The sequence below is a fragment of the Ammospiza caudacuta genome, chromosome 1 (assembly GCF_027887145.1).
Source record: "Ammospiza caudacuta isolate bAmmCau1 chromosome 1, bAmmCau1.pri, whole genome shotgun sequence".
NCBI classification, from domain to species: Eukaryota; Metazoa; Chordata; class Aves; order Passeriformes; family Passerellidae; genus Ammospiza; species Ammospiza caudacuta.
This window is the reverse complement of record NC_080593.1, coordinates 80,998,175-81,019,453: the sequence shown is the minus strand read 5'-3', so window position 1 is coordinate 81,019,453 and position 21,279 is coordinate 80,998,175. Positions and strand designations below refer to the sequence as shown.

The window sequence follows — 21,279 nt, the reverse complement described above, 5'->3', positions numbered from 1 at the left end:
CTTAACCAATTTACTCCACACATCTAAACTTTTATGGCAAGCTTCACCCCAAGAACCATAATTAACTTTTTGCATAACAGATACTTACCTAGCATATGTTATCTACGTGCTAAAAATAACTATAATAATGTATAAATATAAACTATTGTAAAAATATATATGGCATAGCTTTTTACATAAAATACAGTATGTATTATAAATGTTATAAGATTAACTTAAAGTATATGTTTTTCAAACATGAAGACATAAACATTTAATTGAGTGCCAACAATGTTTCATCTTCTCCTATAGCTTGAACAAGTTGCAACTTAGAGAATCTACTACAAAAAGTAACTTTCAGCAAATAAAATCTCTATGCTTCAAACAAATGTTAGAGGCCAAATAGCTAACAATAGTTAACAGAAAACAATCACTAGAATTTTAAAAGTTTAATAGCAATCTGCTCTCAATGCTGAAGCTGAAATAGCAGCAAGGTGCCTGATCCAGACTCAAATTACTTTTATTATTCAAAATTAAATTGAGCATAATGTCAGGCTAGCTTCCAAATTGCACTTTAATCTGCCATTTCAAATGAAGAAAATTTCCACTATAACTACTTATGCAATTTCAAGAAACAAAAGTTGTTTGCTGTATTAATTAGGCTGAAGAAAAAGGAATTTGCTATCTTCAGAAAAAAAACACATCTCAGTACAACCTTGTGATAATATTTTGAAAACACTACAAGCTCATCTGTTTTCTAAAGCTGTTGTCCAAGATGCGTGTGCACTAGTTTTAAAGAGATTGATGTTTAAAAAAAATTAATATGAAATGCTATTGAGCAATGACAGTGCCAACTGAGTCAGGGTTTTATTCCTTGAGAAGTTGTTTTGTACATTATAGAAACAAATAGCAGGACTAGGAAAAGTCTGAAACCTAGGAGCTCTTTTAAAAAGTAGATATCACTCTTTAAATTCAGAGTACACTGAGCCTTTTGCACCATACTTTATGTTTGGTGTAATCCCAACTGTCTAACATACACATTAGTAAATATTTGATGAACATACAAGACAAAAAGAAGGTGGTGTTATAAAACAAATGTTTCATGAAATACAGGACAGGTTAAAATTCTGATATCTTTTATATATAAACCAATTAAGTGCAAATCATGTAGAGAACTGTAATCTCATAATATAACTTGCATATGTATAGAACAAATAACCAGAAGTTAATGGAAGGAGACAAGTAACCTACCTAGCTTAGAAAAAACTGTATTAATGTATTTCTCAATATTCAAGGATGTCCAACTCAATAACATTAGACCTGGCTGGATAGCATCATCTACAATTACTAATCGAGGAGCCATCAGTTGTTCAAAAGGGTGTTGTATTTTCAGTTTAATTCTTTTGTATTCTGCCAACATCACCTGAAATAAATAATGAAAATATTAGTTAATATACACTGATTTGAACCTCTTCATGTACACACATTTATTACTTAAACTAAGAAGACTCATCTGTATGCACATTTCTGAAATTCTTAAGAAGTTATAATTAATTGTGTGGGAAAGGTTTTCATTATTTTTGGTGTAAGTTCACAATTTGTTGCTCTTTATATCCCTACATATATTTGTTGCTCTGTGTAAAGCACTACTTCACACAGAAACCAATACTTGATTGCACTGGTGCCGTGATGGAGTTAATTTCTTTCTCAACGACTCACATGATGCCATGTTTTAGATTTGTGACCACAACTGTGCTATTAACACACTGATATTTGGGGTATTGCTAAACAGCGTTTGTACAGCATTGAGTCCTTTTCTGCTTCTTGCGCTACTCTGCTGGTGACTGGGTATGATAGTGGAACCCTGGAAAAAGTTAAAGATAGAATCTAAAATGTTAGGCTTTGTGCTTTCCCAGATCAACTGCACCTGCGTAAGCAGTATGATAAATTATATAATTGTTAGATGTGATGATTGTTTAGTAATTAAATGTAATTATTATATAACCATAAGAAGAATAGTGAGAAACTATGTTGGAAATTCAGAGAGGGGCTAAATTTATGTATACAATAGAACAATATAAGTTTAATAATTAACATGAAAGTTATGTAACGATAGAGTATAAAACATGATCATTTTGGATGTATGGTCGGAATCAGATTTGGGTTGAATATACCCCGATTCCCAGAGCTCTTAATAAAAAGCACCGCATATAATCGCTCCGTGATTATGTGTTTTTGAACGCTAACAGGGACACACAAAACACTGGGAAAGAATGTGGCCAGGACCCCATTGATTAATGGGATCCCATACCTATGACATCATGCTTGAAAATGAAAGCTGGGAGAAGAAGGAGGGAGGGGGACACTCAGAGCTATGGTGTTTGTCTTCCTAAGCAGCTGTGATACTGCCTAGTTTTAATAGATTAATTCCTTATTTTTTTCCCTTGTGCATGCACCTCTTGCCTTCCCTATTAAATTGTCTTTATCTCTACTCACATGTTTTATATTTTAGCCTTCATATTCTCTCCCTCATTCCAAGGAGGGGAGTAAAGGAGCAGCTGTGTGACATTTGGTTGCCTACTGGGTTTAAACCACATAACAGAAAAATCTTGCAAATTTCAGTTGGTAAATGAGTGTTACAGAAGACAAAAAGCCCAAGGAAGACTTTCTAGGTGAACTTTCCAGTAATTCTAATAAGATCAGCCTGACCAAAACTATATTATACTATTTTCTTTCTAATACCTCTTTAACCCATTGATTTGGTTTCACATGTTTGGCAACAACATTACAACTTAAAGTCATAAAGTCTTGATTACTTTGTTGTTTTGTTTTTTTTTTTAAGTAGTCCTTTGACTACTATAAAAAAAAAAGTCATTTGACTACTATAAACTTATAAAGCTATAGGTTTCTGGACATCTATTTTTGAATTCCCATCTTGAGTCACTGAGAATCTTGTCTGTTCATAGGCAGATGAAAGACTTAAAAGACAGAGAAAGGGAAGTTTCACTTCTTTTTAAACTGTTCAACAGACATCTGTGTAGAACACCAGTGCCAGAAAAACACAAAAAAGGCTGCTGCTTGCTGCATGTTTTACACTTTTAAAAAGTGGACCACTTATTCCTCCCTCTCAGGTATTCTCTCAAAACAAATGCGGACCACTGTTGACTTCATTGTTGGATAAGAGATAAATTGCTTCTCATTTAGAAAGCAAGCAACAGCACAAGGCATTTTGTAACCTTCCTTTCCTCCCCATTCTCATCTCTGCCCCAGACTCTGCAGAGCTTCCCCAAACCCAAGTATCAGAGAAGTAACTTCACAGAAAACATAAAGCCAAGAACATTTTTAGGTGCCTCAAGACAATCATACAAATAAGAAAATAGATTTGCAGATTCTTTCTTAGTGCATAATTGTCGATCGTCATTCATCCTCTTCCATATGTATAGAAGCCAGCCATCTTAATGTACAGCACACATACATAAAATAACTAATGTAAACCCACGTGCAAATTGTTGGCAACCTTCTTGTACCAGCCTCTCTGCTGTTGAATAACACTTGCAAATGGTGGAATTTCAAGGCACATGCGAGCCATGCAGTCTGTTTCTCTGATTAAAGTTAATATTTGAGGGTCAAAATTCACAAATAATTCTCCTGTTTCTGGAGCTTTTACCAAGAGAGTTGCTTGAAGTCCTCTTTTAGTTAGTTCAATCTGCAGGAAATAAAGTCATCATTGTGATCAGAAAAGCCACTACAACAAAATACTTTGGTTTGCATATAAATATCACTTTTGAAGATACTAAAATCAAGTAGTGCTGACAAAGATTGATACATTATACGAATACAAAACCAAAATTTATTAACACGATATCTATGGACTCAAATGCTTAATAATCAAACTGCTATTTATCTAACAGATATTCTTATGTTGAGTCTTGGATGTTATAAGCTGCATTCCACAGTAGAAAATCAAATCAGAGCCATGGATTTTCTTGCTTCATCCATCTTAAATCTTAACCCTCATCTCCTTAGAACTTACTGCATATTCTGCAATAAGGCTGCACATAACTTCCTCAATGAATTAAAGTATTCTTGAATAACCTCTTCACATATCATTTGAATCAACCTATCCCCATTTCTCCTTTCACTTGTTTTCCAATAGCTAATAGATATACCAAGCATAATGCTACTGATAATTATAACCAACACCAGGGCAAATCTTTTAAAATACTAAAATCAATGCTTATTATACATTTTTTTTTAATTCTTAAAAGCAAAGTATAATCACACAATTGATTTAACTGCCTTATTTAAATATTAGAAGACCATTTGTTCTCTATATGATTACAAAGGACAGCATTCCTTAGATCACCACACACAGAAAATTTGGCTGACACCAAAAAACAATCCTGCCTTAGGCAGGCAAATTTTTCCTACATTAAAAATTTTGCTGCTATTCTTATTTTCCAGTTGTCCTTGGCTGACGTAACTTTACTGTTCTTTATTCACTCCTCAAATTTCATGTATCACATTACATTGAGATGGAGCTTATTTCTATGCCACAGTTTCAGAACCCATTGATATCTTTCAGGGCACTTTTTTTCTTTTTTTGTGAAACACAGAAAATTTGCACAACCTTTCAATGTCTAAAATATAGAGGAGCATACTGCTTGCTTCAGCAATATTATGTACTATCAAGACATTTTACACAGCATTTTTCAAGAAATAATCTAATCAATTTTTGTGAATGTAAATGTCATGCTCTATCCACTATCATCAGTCTTCCAAGAAAAAAAAGCTCAATGGCATTAAAGAGAAGCTGTTTTTCTTTCTGTAAAGTTCAACAGCAAATCTTACTGTACTCATTTTTGAGCTTCATACTCATTATTCCCACTCTCAAGTCTTCTTCTGCTGTTTATAATTTTCTTCTCAAGCAGTTTTCATTGTTAAGGTAACAGAAAATGGCAATGGAAATAAGGGGTACATTGAAGGCAGAAATTTTACACTGCCAAATAATTACAGTAACTTTAACAATTCCAGGTAATTTATTATTTTAATATGTCCAAGTAGAACATCATTTGCTATAGAAAAAAAAAAAAAAAAAAAAAAAAACAACAAAACAAAACAAACACCTTGGATTAACATGATGCTAACCATCCATTAACAAGTAGGAAAAATAGGGGCAAAAATGTTCAGAAATCTCAGAGAGTGACACTAAGCTTAACATTTATACTGTACAGAAGAATAACAAGCAGCAGGAGCTGGAGCCCTATTTGTGTTGGATTTGTATTCCCCACAGCACCCTCGCCCCTCTCGCGTTTTTCTTTAGTTCAGGAGTAGAGCAGGAGCTCCACCTTGTGTTCTGTGGCGCTCACGTCCACACCCGTGTGCATTCTTGCCTGAAAGAAGAGACTACGGAGCAGTATTCACATTTTTTTTTGCCGTACCTGGTAGACTAGCGCATGTATGTTAATGTGAATACACTTTTCATGTCTTTTCAATTCCTGTATGTACGTTCCAAACAGGAAATTTTGTTCAAATCCACCTCTCTTTTTTCCCACCTAATGAGTATAAAGTTGGAGAAGGCTCAGGAAGTTTATATAGCTGCCAAGTGTGATTTGACTGCTATAGGAGAAAACAGACAGGTAACAACAGATTAGAACAGATTAGAATCAGAACTCAGATGATTTGGACCTCACAAAGGAAGGCACTACTTCAGGGGAGATGCCTGGGATGTTATAGTTATTTCAGAAAAGATGAAAGGCAAATGTACTTGACTGCTCCATCAAGGCACAGTACATGTCAGAAAATCTGATCACTAGATTATCTAATGAATGATGTAGCCCCACAGGAATCATACATTCTCCTCAGTCTTTATAGATGAGGCAAGGCAGTGAAAACTATCATCAGTATACTTTGAATGATTCCAGCTCAGTACTGGAATCAAAAAAGAAACTGAGTCCAAGATAGAAACACTAAAATGCAGAAGATTTCCTGAAGCACTACAATTCACTCCATAAAATATGAGGGATATGCACCAGCTCTCTGTCAAGAGCAGACGAAAACATATGAACTTCCTATGCTAGCAAAATAAGCATTAAAGACCTTTCTAAGTACAAGAGCAGAGGTCCTGCCTGGAAGCAGGACCAACTATATATGCAGGTTAACGGTGGCAATTTAGGATATGATGTTCCTGAGCCATAATGTATAATGAAACAACAATTGAGGTACTACTGTTCAGGTTCCTTGATTCCCAGCCTGCACTCAATTCCAGATTAATCATCAATAATATATATTCAGCACTAAGTCTCAATACAGCATATTTTATGTACTCTAATATTGCAATAATTTCCCCTGGTTTACTATACCAAATTGACAAAAAAAAATTCCCACTTGCAGTATCAGACAATCAAATCTGGTGACTCTTTCAACTACATTTCACACCACATGTCAAATGCAAGCATGAAATGGAAGGACCAGGGAAACCTTATATATTCAGACTGGAGAAAAGGCAGCTGGTACCTCTGGTCCCAGATCTGGTCTAATACTAGGTTTGAGAAGATTGATGTTTATCAGCACCACAAATTTTCACAGTGTACAAAAGCTAGGCCTGAGGTCCAAAAACAACAGATAAATGCATTGACAGGTGTCACACTACCTTCAAAACCACAGTCTGGAGATTATGATCCTTCTTTTTCAGCTTTGCAAGGCTGAAGGCCATTTTTTCTATAAGATGCTCTATTACAAGGCAACAAAGAAACTGGAGGTGAAAAAATATGCCAAAACAATAGTAGGAACTTGCAGAGATTTCAAGGCCTTAAAGTAGCCCCTGCAGAAGCCATCTGATAATATAAAGGTAGTCAGAGGTTCTATGTACAAAACCCAAGAGAGTAAAATGAGTCAAAGGAGATTTAGAATTTAAGGTAAACCATGCTCTATGAAGAATATTCAGGCTACAAAGTGTTCTGCCTGTAAGGCCCCAAACAACTCATTCAACAAGACATCTAAAAAGGGCTTATGGTTGTTCATATACCCAGAGTTACACATATGGGAGAAACAACAACCAGATATTCTCAAGAGATCAAAACAGCAAAAAAGACCTTACTGGCAACTTTAGAAAATCACAGAAATACCATATTCAGTCAACATAAAACACTTCTCAAAGCATTAACTTGGCCCATCCCACTTCGCAAACTCTAAGCCCACTCGATTTTAAGTTACTCCAAAAATTCCAAGAGGGAAGTAGAAAAAAGATAAAGAAAGACAAAAAATATATAGAATAGCACACATGTAGCCATCAACTCCAGCAGTGTTCAGATAGAAATTCCAAGAGAAGGTAGAGTCAAGACACCAGGTAGCCTCATATTCAGCTTTAAATGCCCCTCGGCCTTCCTGGGCCCTTCCCCTGGGTGGGGCTTCCAGTCATTTGGCCACTCAGGAGCTGGGTTAGGGGCTCCAGAGGTGGGTGTGGATCAGTGCCTCTGGTGTGCCAGGGATTGCAGCCACTGCAGGGCTGGGACACAGGCTCTAGAGGTAAAGTACACTGCATTGCCAGGGCAAGGCCTCACCTGCCCCTTCCCCCACATATACGTATCCCAAAACTGTCAGTAGGAAATGAAATTACTTTGTACTGGTTCTGATTGGGTTAATTTTCTCTGTTGGCATTTAATTTCCTTCATAGCAGCTTATGTGGTGTCATCAGATTTGTTATCAAAACAAAGCTGATAACACACGGATGGTTCAGTTGAGCAGTGCTGGCACAGCATCAAGGCCTTCTCTTGTTCTCACTCTGTCCGCACAGCGAATAGGTTGGGGGTTGGGAGTGGGGATGAAGGGTGCAAAAGAGGCTGTGAGGGGACAAAACCAGGCAGATGTCATGAAATCACAAAAGGATGTTACAAAATAAGCAAAGGGATATTCCTTTCCATGTAACATCATGCTCAGCAGTAGAAATGGAAAGGCAGGCACTGAAGGGGTTAGCCACCCTCTGCTCTGGAATTGGTTAGACATTGTTTGACTGGAAGATGGTGAGAAATTGCCTCTGCAGCCCTTTTTTTCCCCTTTCTTTCTCCATTTCTCTTTCACTAAGTAAACAACTTACCTTGACCCACAAGTTTTCTTGCGTTTGCTTTCCCTTTCCTCTTCCCTGTCTCACCGGAGGAGCATGGGGGGGAAGTGAATAACCATTCATGTGATGCTTAGTTGCCTATTAGGTTTAACCCACAATTGGCTCAAAGCCCACTTGTGCACTGAGTATGCTATTATCTGTTCAGACTGGATGCTTTTTACATGTACATTTACAGATTGTACCCATAGATCATCACTCAAAATTCATTCTATCCAGGGCAGAGAAAACCTCTGTTTCTGCTTTCACTTTTGGCCAACCAGCTGACAAAACTCCTCTCCCCAGACATGATGATCTTGCACCAGTCAGAAGAATGTGGCAGAGACAGAGGGGCAGCTAAGCCTACCACTGGACATTCATTATATGATTTTTTTCTAACTTCTTAGTTATAATGAAAGGTCTTTCAGTTGTTCCTAAAATCAGCTACAGGTACTAGAGGCCCTATTTTTTTTAACAGGAACACTTTCTTGTTAAATAACTTTTCTTATTCCATCCCTCACTTGATAGTCATCATAAATCAGATTAAGCATACCTCACTACTGCTACTAACCAGGGATAACACCTTTTTTTTTTTTTAATTTAAGGAATACCTTAATCAAAATCAGCTGGCTTACCCGCTGAAGCCATTCCCTGTGGTAGATGACCTCAAATTTCATAAGAACTTTTGCTACTTTGTTGTAATTGCGGATTATGCTCTTGCCATCTGGTGTTTGTAGAACTGCTGGATGTCTCTGGAAAGTCTCCATGGGCTCCTTGATCCTATGGAACAGGTGACGTGCCCACAAGATCTTGCCAGCTATTGGAGGCAGATTACGAGCCAGTGGAGGGTTCTTCTTGTGCCTAGTGTAGATCTTACAGATGGTTTCGATGTCATGGCCATAGTTTTGAAATATTTTCTGATACTTTTCATCAATGCCAAGGTTCGGGATTTGCAATCTGCTTAGAAAAATAATGAAAAAACTCCTTCAACACTTCTGAAATACTCCTAATGCATTGTTGGAAAACAGTTGTTCCAGATTCCCTTGCATGCTTTAGAAAATAACTACTTTGGCAGCAGAGTTTTCAGCTTGAACAAATGCTGTCACAACCTGAATCCAAGCAACAAAGATTTAGATCCGATGATAAAAGTTTCCAAGTAAGCCTACACATTTTCTGTTTTGTCACTGTTTTCAAACACTGGGCTGAAATTATGTGCAGCAAACTGTAACCAATTCACCACTAGCTGTCTATTCTATTAAACAGATTATAATACAAAAACTGACAGAATAAAGAGTGAGGCTGTTTTGCAACAATGTTAATTTATAAAGACAAATTTTGCTGTTTCTTAATAAAAACATTTTGCTCTCTTCTAACTGCATTGTGGTAATAAATTTAATGCCATTGTTCAAGCACAAAGCAAAGGGAAATATGCCAACAAACAAAGTTTTCCTGTACTTAAGCTAATTTTGAAAGATGAAGTTCAAAGTCCACTTATATTTTGCAGTTTCTGATACAAAAAATATGGCTTTTATTCATTCAAGCTACTAAGACAACTCTTAACAGGGCTGAACAGTGGAGAGCAAAGAGGTTGATTTTGGTTTTGTTTGTATTTAAGAAAATGCCTCCTGCTTTTCTCTCCCTCCCCCCTGCCCTTTCCACCATCCTCAATGTTTTATTTCCATTGCCTGGCAGAGTTTCAGCAATCTAAATAGGACATACTACCTTTCAAATTTCTGCAATGTACTCAGTGCCCTTTCAGTGTTCAGAATACTTTCAAAGGTGATGTCCATGAACTTCCTTAATTGATCCTGAAGAAGAGTAAATAATTCTACATCAGATAAGTACCCAAAACACACATCAAATATGTCAAGTATTATTTGACAGGGTTTAACACGCAATATATTAGAAGATAATTTGTTTATGTGAAACTAATCTCAATAAGTATTATTTTTCCCTTTGTTTCTTCCCACAATAATTAAACAAAACACAGCCAACTTGCAAGGCATTTTCTTTCCAAGTTCCCTCTGTGGCTCTGCAACCAGCAAAAGCTTCTGTACCCTCCAATATTTCACCATGTTGAAAGGCCTCAAAGAATGCTTGCTTACCTCTCTGGCAACCAAAGCAAGACAAGCTTTTTCTTTTTTTTTCTTCTGCATATACCCTTTCATTTCCCCAGCTTGTGATTTCAGAACTATTGGAAAGTTAATTATCTGACTTATTTGTACTACGCTCCTATTCACTCAATGAAATCACCATTTTTGTTATTCTTGCTAGCATACAGTAATGAAAAATCCTTTTGTTGGAGGCCCTCAATGACCCATTCCATTAAACTAGTCTGAAAGATAGTAAATGTAAGCTTCAAAGTGGAAACATATTGGAATAACTTTTCAATTTCACAGTACAAACTTTGACATTTGCATATTTTTTGTGGTAACTCAGAGCAGATAATAATAAATTAAATTAATTTTGTATCATTGTATCATAAAACCTACATGAAGATCATTTATGTCTCTGCAAAACTCTTCATAGTCTTGGTCAAAATCAGTCTTCCGCTGATCCAAGAAATCATAATGCTTATTCTTCATGTTGTCAACAATGCTCTAAACAATTTCACAGAAAAAGAAAATTATTACCAAAAAATGTCTCGTGAAAGACTTACCACACCAAACATTTAGCACAACAGGCTGTGCACGTTCACATTTTACCTTTGCTAATAGCTCCCTGTACTTCCTGAGCAATATAAGCAAACCCCTTAAAAGAAATATTTGCAGGAATCAAGTTGGTGTAATATCTACTCAAATTTCATTTGCATTATTTATTTCTGCTTTAAGTCAATTAGAACTGACAGAAAATTCAGACTTGCTTTCCATCAAATACATTTTTTACTCATTAAACATTCTGTCATGCAGAAGTACATTTCTATAAAAAACTTAAAGTTCAACAGAGAAAAATATTTTCACATCATTATTTTCCGTGTCCTTTAAAAAGCTGATTCCATATATAAATAAATTATTAAAAAAGGACACTGAGATGCAGCACATCACCAGCCCGCAACTTTATATTCCCGGCTTCTGTTACACAGCTGCTGTCTACACACATGTAAGTATATCTTAATCAGCACCTCCCTTGAGGTGTACACACAAATAAAGGATTTCTTATGATAAACTACTGTTCAACATCCTAGTAGTTTACCACAATATAACTATGAAACTCAGCATATTTCCAGCTCAGCTGACTTGCATAATTTTGTGGTAAGTCAACTGAAATTCAGTTTCATTGCATTGCTGTGAATAAAAATTCCATCTTTTCCTTGAACAACAAGCAAATCCTAGATAGGGACTAAGTGTTAAAGCATAAAGAACAGCAAAATAGTTAACTCCTATTGTAAAAAAATTTTAAGACATATAATCAGTCACGTACTAACTATAGCTATGGTCCACGTCAAATACTTCAGTACCTCAGTTTTGCCACTTTAAAAAGGAGTGTGATCAACTTCCTGCCCTTTATACAACCTAGGCAGAACTTTCCACATAACATTTTTTACCTAAGCATTCTTCATCCTGACACAGTTGACTTGAGCTGGGTCTCACACAAAGTTCTTGTTTAAGGACTTGGGTGCTGCAATGGGTAACGAGGTGCATCCTTATAAAATTTGCATCATGGCATGGGCTGATGGTCACAGGCAGCTTTTCAGACACAAATGCCCCAAACAAATTAGATTCCTATGTTCCAGCCTACCAAAAGACTGCCTTCATTGGCATGATCTGAAAATTCTCAGCCACCTGTGTTGCTGAAAATCCTGGTGGTACAGCTTTGGAGAGCAGCTCTTGGAAACAAAATTTAGAGCTGTCCACACCTGTCCTGCCCACATGGAAGAGTCTTGGACTAAGCTATCCTTACAGCTGTGCCCTGGCCAATTCTCAGAAGACTATAGAATAGAACAAAGCAGAAAACTGGCTACTGTGAAGGATGTATTCAAGGAATCAAACCCCCAGACTACAGAGGGAGCAAATCAAACCAGGAAGGACCATGGAATAGCCACATTTTACACTGCACTTATTTCACTAAAGCAAACTGATTGACTCCTGACCATAACAAAAAGGCAAAGAACAGAGTAAAACAAACTAGAATTACATATTTACCTGTACAGCCACTGAATCATATGTGATCTCAAAAACCTGTCTATAAAGTCCACACATTGAAACCTTCTGATTTATTTCAGTATTTACAGGCACCATAATTATGATACTGCACTAATAAAGTTACACAAAGAAGTAAGCTAACTCAGGCTCTATAAGAGGAGGAAAGACTCCATTTGGTAGAAAAGAAAGCTATCTGAGAAAGCAGGAAAGAACGCAACTTAGCATATTTATATTCTTAAAAGATCTCCTTGTTGCTCAAGTCACACTTCTCCTAAAAAAAAAAAAAAGGAGAAAGAAAACTGCATAGGAATACTAATGAACAAAGGGGCACTCACAGCTAGCCCAACATTTGTAGAGATGGAAATGTAGAACATCTCACTTTTTCTCATGATCATAGCACAAAACCATGCTCCCATTACTCCTGTTACAAAGTTGCTTTTTTTCACTTTGTTGCTTTTTTTTCAATCAGCTTTGATTTTAGCATACTTCTTTCACATGTCCACTGGCACCTTCTCTTTCATCTTGTCTGCTCATTTCCCCAGTAATCACATATTTACATTGCTATTACCCAGTAATTTTAGCACAATTAAAGAGTTAATTTTTATGTCAATAAACACTTCCCCAATTTTCATAATTTTCTCATAAAGGTTCAATTTAGACTGACACAATATACAAAATCTAATGTGTACCTGATATTGCGTGATCATTCCTTCCAATCCCTCCATCTTAGATTCCTGTAGAACTGAGTAGGTTCTCATAGTATTGAAAACATCTATTATCTTTACCAGACGACGATGAAAGGCTTCAAATTTTCCAAATATATACATCTCACTAAAATCAAATTGTCTTTCAGTTGGATTTTCTTCCAAATTCTCTTTTATCTTGTGGAAATAATTTTGATACTCCTTAAAACAAGGAATTTTAAACAATGTCAAGCATATAACAAAAGGTACTATCATTAGAACAAAATTTACACAGGTATTATCCTAATCTGATTGCAAGTAGGAGTTTCATCAATAAACAGTCATGAAAACTACAAAGAGAATAACAGAATTTGCCTCTGAAAACTAACCCGTCAATGCCATTACAGGATTACACACTTCATCAAATGACCAAACTGCACATGTATGTATTTGTATACATCCTTAGCTAGCATGAAATTCTGTTCCATCCGTTTCATAGTAGGGTTTGATGTGTTTACTGAATAACTAAGATGACAGCCCAGTTTCTAGAGACTGAAAATGTTTGCATGCTGAGCATTTTTACTGAGTAGTCAAGGTTCAAAAATCCCTCTCAAGAACAAATTACGTCCTGAAGTTTTAATGCTGCTCCATAACAGCATCCACTTTTCATTCTGAATTCATAACAAAGCACAAACCTTACTCCAAACTTCCTAAATTATTCCCAAAGTCAAAGTACATAGTCAACAGATTTGCTTGAAATGGTTTCTTTCAATAGTGGCTCTCTTTATAATAAAATGTTAATTCTTTTTATCACATTTATGTATGAATATCCTCACTTAAAGACATCATTACAAAGGGTCTAGATTTTGCTATGTTATTCCTGATTCAAATTTTATGTTTTAATCTATTGAATTTCTGAAAGTTTCTGGAACTAATAAAAGTCAAATGAATACCTAATTTTTCTACATATTTTCATGCAGCAACTGGACAATTTGATAGAAAAAGATGAGTTTAGTGCTTATTGCTGATGGTAAGATGTTATACAAATTTATACTAATTTATGTTAGAATTAGGCAAGATTTGTTGCTTCAGGAGGTATTAGGATGAAACTCTAGTCCAGCACATAGAAAATGTTGCATGAAAATTGGGAATGAAAAATAATGCAGAAAGCCTATATGAAGCTCCCAATATGTACAGGGACATTATAAAAGAGAGACAGGCTCTTGTTTACAGCAACACATGGACAGAAAGCCCAGAAGCAAAGGGCAGAAATTGAAATGGGTGAGGTTCTGACTGGATATAAGGAAAGAATCTTTCATCCCAAGGACAGTCAAACAGCGAAAAAGGATGACCAAAAAGGCTGTGCAATCTTTGCATCCTTGGAGAACTTCAAGACACGTCTGGATAAAGGATTGGGAAACCAAGTTTGATCTCATACTGCCCCTGCTTTGGCTTTGAGCAGAGGGTTGAACTAGATACCTGCTAAGGACCCTTCCAAGCCAGGCTATCCTATAATACTATGCTTTAGGAGAAAAAAAGAACAAAGGAAAATAAAATTAAAAAAATATTACAGAAGTGTATTAAAAAAAAAAAAAAAAGGCTATCTTTCTAACATGTCTAGGTCAACTGAACAGCTGGATTTGTCTCAGTTCACTAAATTGCCCTTTCTAAATGTATAGCTTGTCCACACATCTTTGGAATATATTCAGTTCAGTAACTCTCCTTCTTTTAATTTCTATTTCATAACTCTCCACATCAACTGAGAAGACACTACATAGAGAAACACAGGCATGAAAATCCAAGCAATTCTCTTATAAGCATAGTTAAGATAGACTAAGCATCAAAATTCTGTTTCCAGAAGATCAACAGACAACAGACCAAATTCCTTGTTAGCTCTAGCATAAACATTCCAGCTCCAGTGGATATTTTTCAGTTAACTCATTTTTCTTCACTATGACAGTGCTTTCTCACATAAAATTTTCCTATTTCTGCCCTCCTAAATATCACCTTATAGTCTGTTTTCTATATGTTCTTCCCACCTACCTGTTTAAGTCTAATAGCTGCTTGTAGCTTTTCCACAACTCTCTCCTGTGGTTGATCCCAGATGGTGGCTGTGCCGTCGTTTGCTATGTAGGATTTACACGCTGTGATCATCTGATTGGTCACCTAAAAGCAGTTTTACCTTTGTGAAAAAAAGCATTCCAAGACAAAGCAGGTCCTGCCATTCTCTCTCTCTCTCCCATTCCTCTGAGTCTGCTGACCTAAAGCCTGACAAACAGCAATACCAAATACCAGCCGCATCGGCAGACTGTCTTCCTTGCAACACCCAGCCTCCAGAACGTGACATAAAAATGTTGTTGGTTAACTGTGCTCCTCCTAAACCTACACATCTTGTACCAACCTTGAGATAGCATTGAAAGCTATAAAGTCGTAAGTTTTTGTCTGGTCTGAAAGCCAAGGTAAAATCAAGAGCCCATGAGAGTATAAATGGTAAAGAATAGGTTGTCCTTTCTATCAATTTTCTTCTTTTTGCAAACGTGGGGGTTTAAGGGCAATATGAATTTAACATGCTTGGTTCTGCAAAAAAATCCCATTGATAATAGGCAAAACTTGTAAGAAAAAATTCCTAAACTAAATTGTCCTAAATTTAGGACAAAAAGGTCCTAAATTTGAAGTAGCTTATCACTATTTCCAATTCTTTATTTGTTAAAAAAGCAGCATTAAAGTGACTGAACTGCTGTCTCCTCAATTGCTTGGTTCCTTTGTGTTTTCTCTTGTACTCAAGCAACAACACAGAAAAAAATTTGGGAATATTTCTTTTCCTGCTGAGCACCAACCTTCACAAACAGTGAGGAGATCTTTTCAGAAGTGTTGTAATACTGAGAGATACTCTGAATCATTTTAATTGCATTTATGAGTCCTGGAATAGCATCCAGCATAGACACCTGGAAAGAAACACACAGTTTGAACTCTGCTCAGTAGCTCTATTATCTCACATTATCATAACCCATAATTAGTGAATCCCAGAGAATTATGAAAATGGTCTTTGGAATGGTTCAGTCCCTGTCTACCTGGGCCTCTGCTGCAGAGCTGCCTGTCCTACATCATTCCCAAGCTCCACAATTTAATTTTGGGGAAAAATTTTCACTGGAGTCTTGGCTGGAAAAATTCAGATGAGCAAGTGAGATTTGGTACAAGTAATGCCCTCTGCAAAAAAACTTTTTCTATAAAAAAATATGCTTATATGCTCAGCTGCTAAACCTGATGTAAGCTTGCATGTAAAGATAACCCCTTCACCAAGCTTTTTTCTGTTTTTATGAGCATCATAACCCAATAACCTTTCAATAGAGAAACTCAAATAGCAGATTGCAAACACTGAAAGAACACACTGTTCTAATATCACCCAGTAAATGGAAACAAACATGGTTGCCCAGAGCACTCTTTGGAAACAATTTGCTTTTGGAAGAAGTTTCAGAGGAGAGAGAGGAAGCCAGGACAGGTCCAAGTTTTGAGTCTTCATGGCTACCAGTCGTATTTCTTTGACTAGCAAGACACATACACAGCCAGTTTCAAAACCAGTTTTAATAAAAGCAATTATTTGCCACCTATTTTAGCAGATAATGGGACAAGAAGACTCCTCCAGTCCTGCACTTTAGGGTGGCTGGTTTTGTATATTGCATGTTATGCTTGCATGATCATATACATTCTCATTATATAGTATGAGATGGTGATTTATAATTTTGTCTTAATATTTACATAATCCTATTTATCTTTTCCCAACCCAAGAAGCTGAAAATTGCCCTATAAATGTTAGTCTAACCATCACTTGGCCACCAAAGCAAATACAAAAGATCAAACTTTGTCTTTAGCATAGCATTAGGTTTACTTTTCTTTTATTTTAAGGAATTCACTTTCTCCCATAGCACAGAATCCATAGAATATCTTCATCACAACTACAGCTTTGCAGATACTATGGTGTGAAAATAATTTATTTTGTAGCCAGAAATTCCCATTAATCCACTTTTACCACAACTGCGCAAAATCTCAAACTGGAGTTGCATTTGTAAAATTTTTTGTTTCATTTCCAAACCCATCCTACAGAATATATTCATGTTGCTTTTCTCAATACATGTATGTTGAGAATTTAAAAGTTCTGCTTACAGGATCACTATTGTATAATGGGTCATAATATTTTTCCAGAGAATACAGATACTTCACATTATCTTTAGCTTCATTTGCTGCGTCTGTGATGCGAATATCCAATGCTCGCCACTTCTAAGAACAGAAAGTTGAAAAAAAAGAAAAGTGCTCATTTTGGAAAAAATGTTTTGAGATAATTTTGGTTTGTCATTAGCTTCTAAATACATTTGAAAGCACAGATCTTTTACTTCAGAATTATACTTGTTCACCCAAGAAGGGGTCCTTGTCTTGTTTCAGTAGCTTGTCTGTGATCAGACAGTTGATTTACACCATTCAGCTAAATAGTCAGTGGTAGTGTGCAGTCAAGTTGCTCTAAAATATATGAGTTATGGATGTATAATTATGGTTATGGATTTGTTCCACATCTCATTTTGATGAGACAAGATTTTTTTTTATTTACTTATTTTCTGTTGGTGATGGGACTTTAAATTTGTTATGTCAATGTAAGAAGTTATGATTCCACAAACAATTTTGACAGGCACTGTAACAACATAAAAATGAGGCTTAAAAAATGGGATTTTTTTTTGTCATTAAATATCCATTCATTAATTCAATATTCTGATTTAATAATCAACTTTTCAAATATTAAATTATTTATTTCTCTTGAGCCATGTGGATGAAGTACATTATCAGCCTTTAGACTGAGGGGATTCCCAGTCTTTTTCAATAAATTGAACTAGATTTAAACTTTTTTTACTCAGGCTGAGGAATAGAGAAGGAAAACAAAAGCCAAAAATGTTTCAATTTTTTCCCCACCAGCATTGTTACATACATTATCAAAATGAGTTAGGGTATAAAGAGCATTTCTATTATTTATATCAATCATAATTTAAAATAAAAACCTTCAGCAGTTTGGATTTAGCAGCAGTGAGTACTCCAAGCACTGCTTTCACATCTGGGCTCTTCAGCTGCTCCATAAGGTAGTGAAATTTTGACAATTTCTTTTTCCAATAATCAAGCTCTGCTCGTGGTCCAAGGTCATCTGCTTCTTTTCTCAACTGGTCATTTTCTGCAAGAACCTTTTATCATAACGTAACGTGAGTGATGCTCATATTTTTTATCTGCAGAGGTAGCATGGATTGATTCTTCTTTTAACAAGTGGTATTAACCTTGCCTGATAAATTACTTAACTTAGCCTCCACCTCATATAAAAAACTTGATTTTGCTTGGTGCTTTCATTTCCAACTTAAAGAAATTCTGTTCCAAGAGCACTGTTACAGACAGTTACATTTTCTGCAAATCACCTGCAAAGCGTGTTTCAAAGTACAAATGTGACCACTGAGAACAGTGCTCACTCAATTACTGTATTCTTTTTGTTTTCATTAAATCCACTGGGAACTACTAACTGTTTTGTAGTTTATTAACAGGTAATTATCAAAGACAGGGGACTAAGCTTCCCAAACTGTGTATCCTATATTAACAAGCAGATGGAAAAAGCTCTTGGTGATATTTCCATTGAGAAGTAAAAGCACAAAAAATATACCAATAGTACTTTAAAATAAAGAGATTGAATTCATCCAAATTTATAGAAAGGCAGCTGTAACACCAACAGGATTAAATTCATCTGTCAAGATGTAGAGGTTACATTTCACATTTGTCCCATGTATCACCTGTTCAATTTGTTTGGTCCATTCTCTCATGCAGACTTCTATTTTTTCAAGAGCCTCCATGCTGTCAGCAACCATCAAGTAATCTGAAGGTCCTCTTAGAGTTTTAAGGTCATATGTTTCACATTTCTTCAGGCTGACCTAAAATAAAAGTTTAAAAAAAATTAAATGCTGAATGTTCATGACAAATAATCTAGGAACTTTAAAGACTAACTCATTGCCCTCCTTGGGTTATCTCACTTCTTATTCCCAGCGCAGTCTAAATTAAACTGGCTTGAGCTGGAAGTGGAAAATTCTAGAATCCAGAATCTGAAGAATTCACCAACCAGGCAGCTGTGCTCTCATGCCCTTTCCTTCACAAAAGCTGAGTAGAAACCAAGAACATTTTGTCATTCAGTAATCATTCAACATTTAAGAGTGACCACAGCCATTGGGGAGTCAAGAAGTTAATAGCTCTAAAGAACTGACCCCAGAATAAACAAGAACAGAAGCATCTACAGAACTATTAAAACTACAGATTGAAGTATAATGAGTTAGGATGACAATAAAGAGAAGTGTAGGGTTATTCTCCAATTTAACAAAAGCAAATTTTATGATCAATCTAAAACAGCAGCTAATTCAAAAGGTCCAGAGCTAGAGACATTCTACAGCTAGCTCATTTTCTATTTCCCACACGAACATACTACCTTTTCCAACAGACTTTGCTGAGTTCCTGATAGGACACTAACAAATCCTTCTAGGGCACGAAGGAAGTCCTGCTTAATATTGGGAACTTGCTGAGGTTCAACCCAGCCATGGTCCACAGTCTGTAAGGCTGGAATGAATATTTCTGATATCAACTGCTCAACACCTTTTAATAAGCCATCTCGACCTATATCCATCATATTAAAATTTACTTCCTGTAAAAGAAACACAATACAAGGGGTCTTTCACCAGTAAAAACTTATATACAATTTACATATACACTTTCAAAAGTAAAATAATTTTTGTTTTCCAAATTAATTTGCTAGACTTTTTTGAAATTTAACACCTCAGTATTTAGGTATTGACTAATTACTCTGTCATTACAGATTGTCTTAAATTTTCTTCCTCAGTATCCTTTTTTCATATCAATGATATAAATCAGCTTGCTGCCACAAGATAATATCTTTATTTCCATCCCCCTCCCTTTTTGTCCTGGTTCATTTAACCCATCTGTGTGTCCTTTTACTCATTTCTCCATGTCAAGAGCTGTCAAATTGTCATTTTTTGAGAGCAAATACCCCATCAGAAAAACACATTTTAAACAAGATTAGGTACAGAGATGAGCAGTCACTGACTTACTTGATAGATATTCTCAGTTGTGACTGGTTTAGAAAAACTAGATCTAATGAAGAAAATGCATACACCAGTTAGAGCAACATCTTTTCCCTCTGTCACAAATACTTTCTTCTTCTTGGTCAAATGAGAGTTCATTCCTATTCCTGGAAGACCAAAGTACTCTACAGATTCAAACAAATAAACAATTAAGACCCATTGATCATTTATTCAAAGAAAAGTTTTCTACACAAACAGTTCAGTCATTATTTGTGCCTCACTGAGTCCCAGTCTCCTGGAGGCATCTCACGGAAATATCCGCAGAAAGTATGCAGCATTCAGAGTCTTCATGACACAGTAAGAAATAGTTCATCTAGTTTTGCCATATTTGCATCAAAAGCCTTTCACTTCTATTCATTTATTTGTTTTTTCTGTTCCCTCTAAATAATGTTTCAGACTCAAGGTCCTTTTATAGGCTCTATCATGCAGTTATAGATAATGTTCTCTTGCTTGAAAAAGAAAAATTAGAAATCAGAAAATGCAGTGATGTATTTTACCTTAGAGGAGCTATTATCAACTGTCCTTCCCTAAAAATACGTAAACATAAGGAAAAAAAATAAACAGGATGCTTCTGAAAACAAGGAGAAAGAGGCCACAGCAGATTCTTTGGGGCAAAAGCAAACAAAAACCAATAACAGAGCTACAAGGGAGTTACTTGTCCTTTCTTCTTCCCCCAACATGAATGTACTGCTTCCATGTCCAGGCTGCTGGCAACACTTGTAAAGGGTCCCTAAGAAGAAGCAGTGTCTTTTGGGGGTAAAATGTTTCTCATATGTTTTTGGTCACAATACCTCACCCTACCTTTTTACTAGCTTTTCAGTATTACTGCAGAGTAAAATTGCATGCATACACATCTCAGTGAGGCACTATTACAATAAGAAGATGAAAAAGTAAGCTGTTGATACCAGCAGTTAAATGACAAAATCTACCTTCTGCACATTTTTTTCTTGCAGGCACATGACCATCTGCACCAGGGATCCCTATTTTGGATCAGGTGGCCCCCAGAAGTTCCCTCCCCATCCTTCTGTTAACATCATCTTTCTCTCTCCCTTTTTCACTGCAGCTCTGAAGTCTCATTTTCATATACCTCAGAATTACAATAAGGGTTCTGTCCCAGCAAAAGACCTGACTCTGTAAATGTAATTAATTTGATGTCTTGCATGCTAATAAAACTTGTGCTGTCTTTATACTGCAGTAATGGTTCAGTTTTGCAT

General features: G+C 36.0%; 1 protein-coding gene across 1 annotated transcript in view; it reads right to left on the bottom strand.

Moving 5' to 3' along the window:
* Positions 1–21,279, bottom strand: part of DNAH5 (dynein axonemal heavy chain 5) — a 116,526-nt gene that overhangs the window by 85,717 nt on the left and 9,530 nt on the right. The window contains exons 4-16 of the mRNA XM_058825320.1: positions 20,033–20,188; positions 19,396–19,608; positions 18,713–18,850; positions 17,945–18,121; positions 17,064–17,177; positions 15,740–15,847; positions 14,946–15,068; positions 12,909–13,124; positions 10,570–10,677; positions 9,800–9,885; positions 8,713–9,034; positions 3,479–3,685; positions 1,231–1,402 (exon numbers count right to left, since the gene is read on the bottom strand). Of these exons, the coding sequence (XP_058681303.1) occupies positions 1,231–1,402; positions 3,479–3,685; positions 8,713–9,034; positions 9,800–9,885; positions 10,570–10,677; positions 12,909–13,124; positions 14,946–15,068; positions 15,740–15,847; positions 17,064–17,177; positions 17,945–18,121; positions 18,713–18,850; positions 19,396–19,608; positions 20,033–20,188 (2,140 nt within the window). The remainder of the gene's footprint in view (positions 1–1,230; positions 1,403–3,478; positions 3,686–8,712; positions 9,035–9,799; positions 9,886–10,569; positions 10,678–12,908; positions 13,125–14,945; positions 15,069–15,739; positions 15,848–17,063; positions 17,178–17,944; positions 18,122–18,712; positions 18,851–19,395; positions 19,609–20,032; positions 20,189–21,279) is intronic.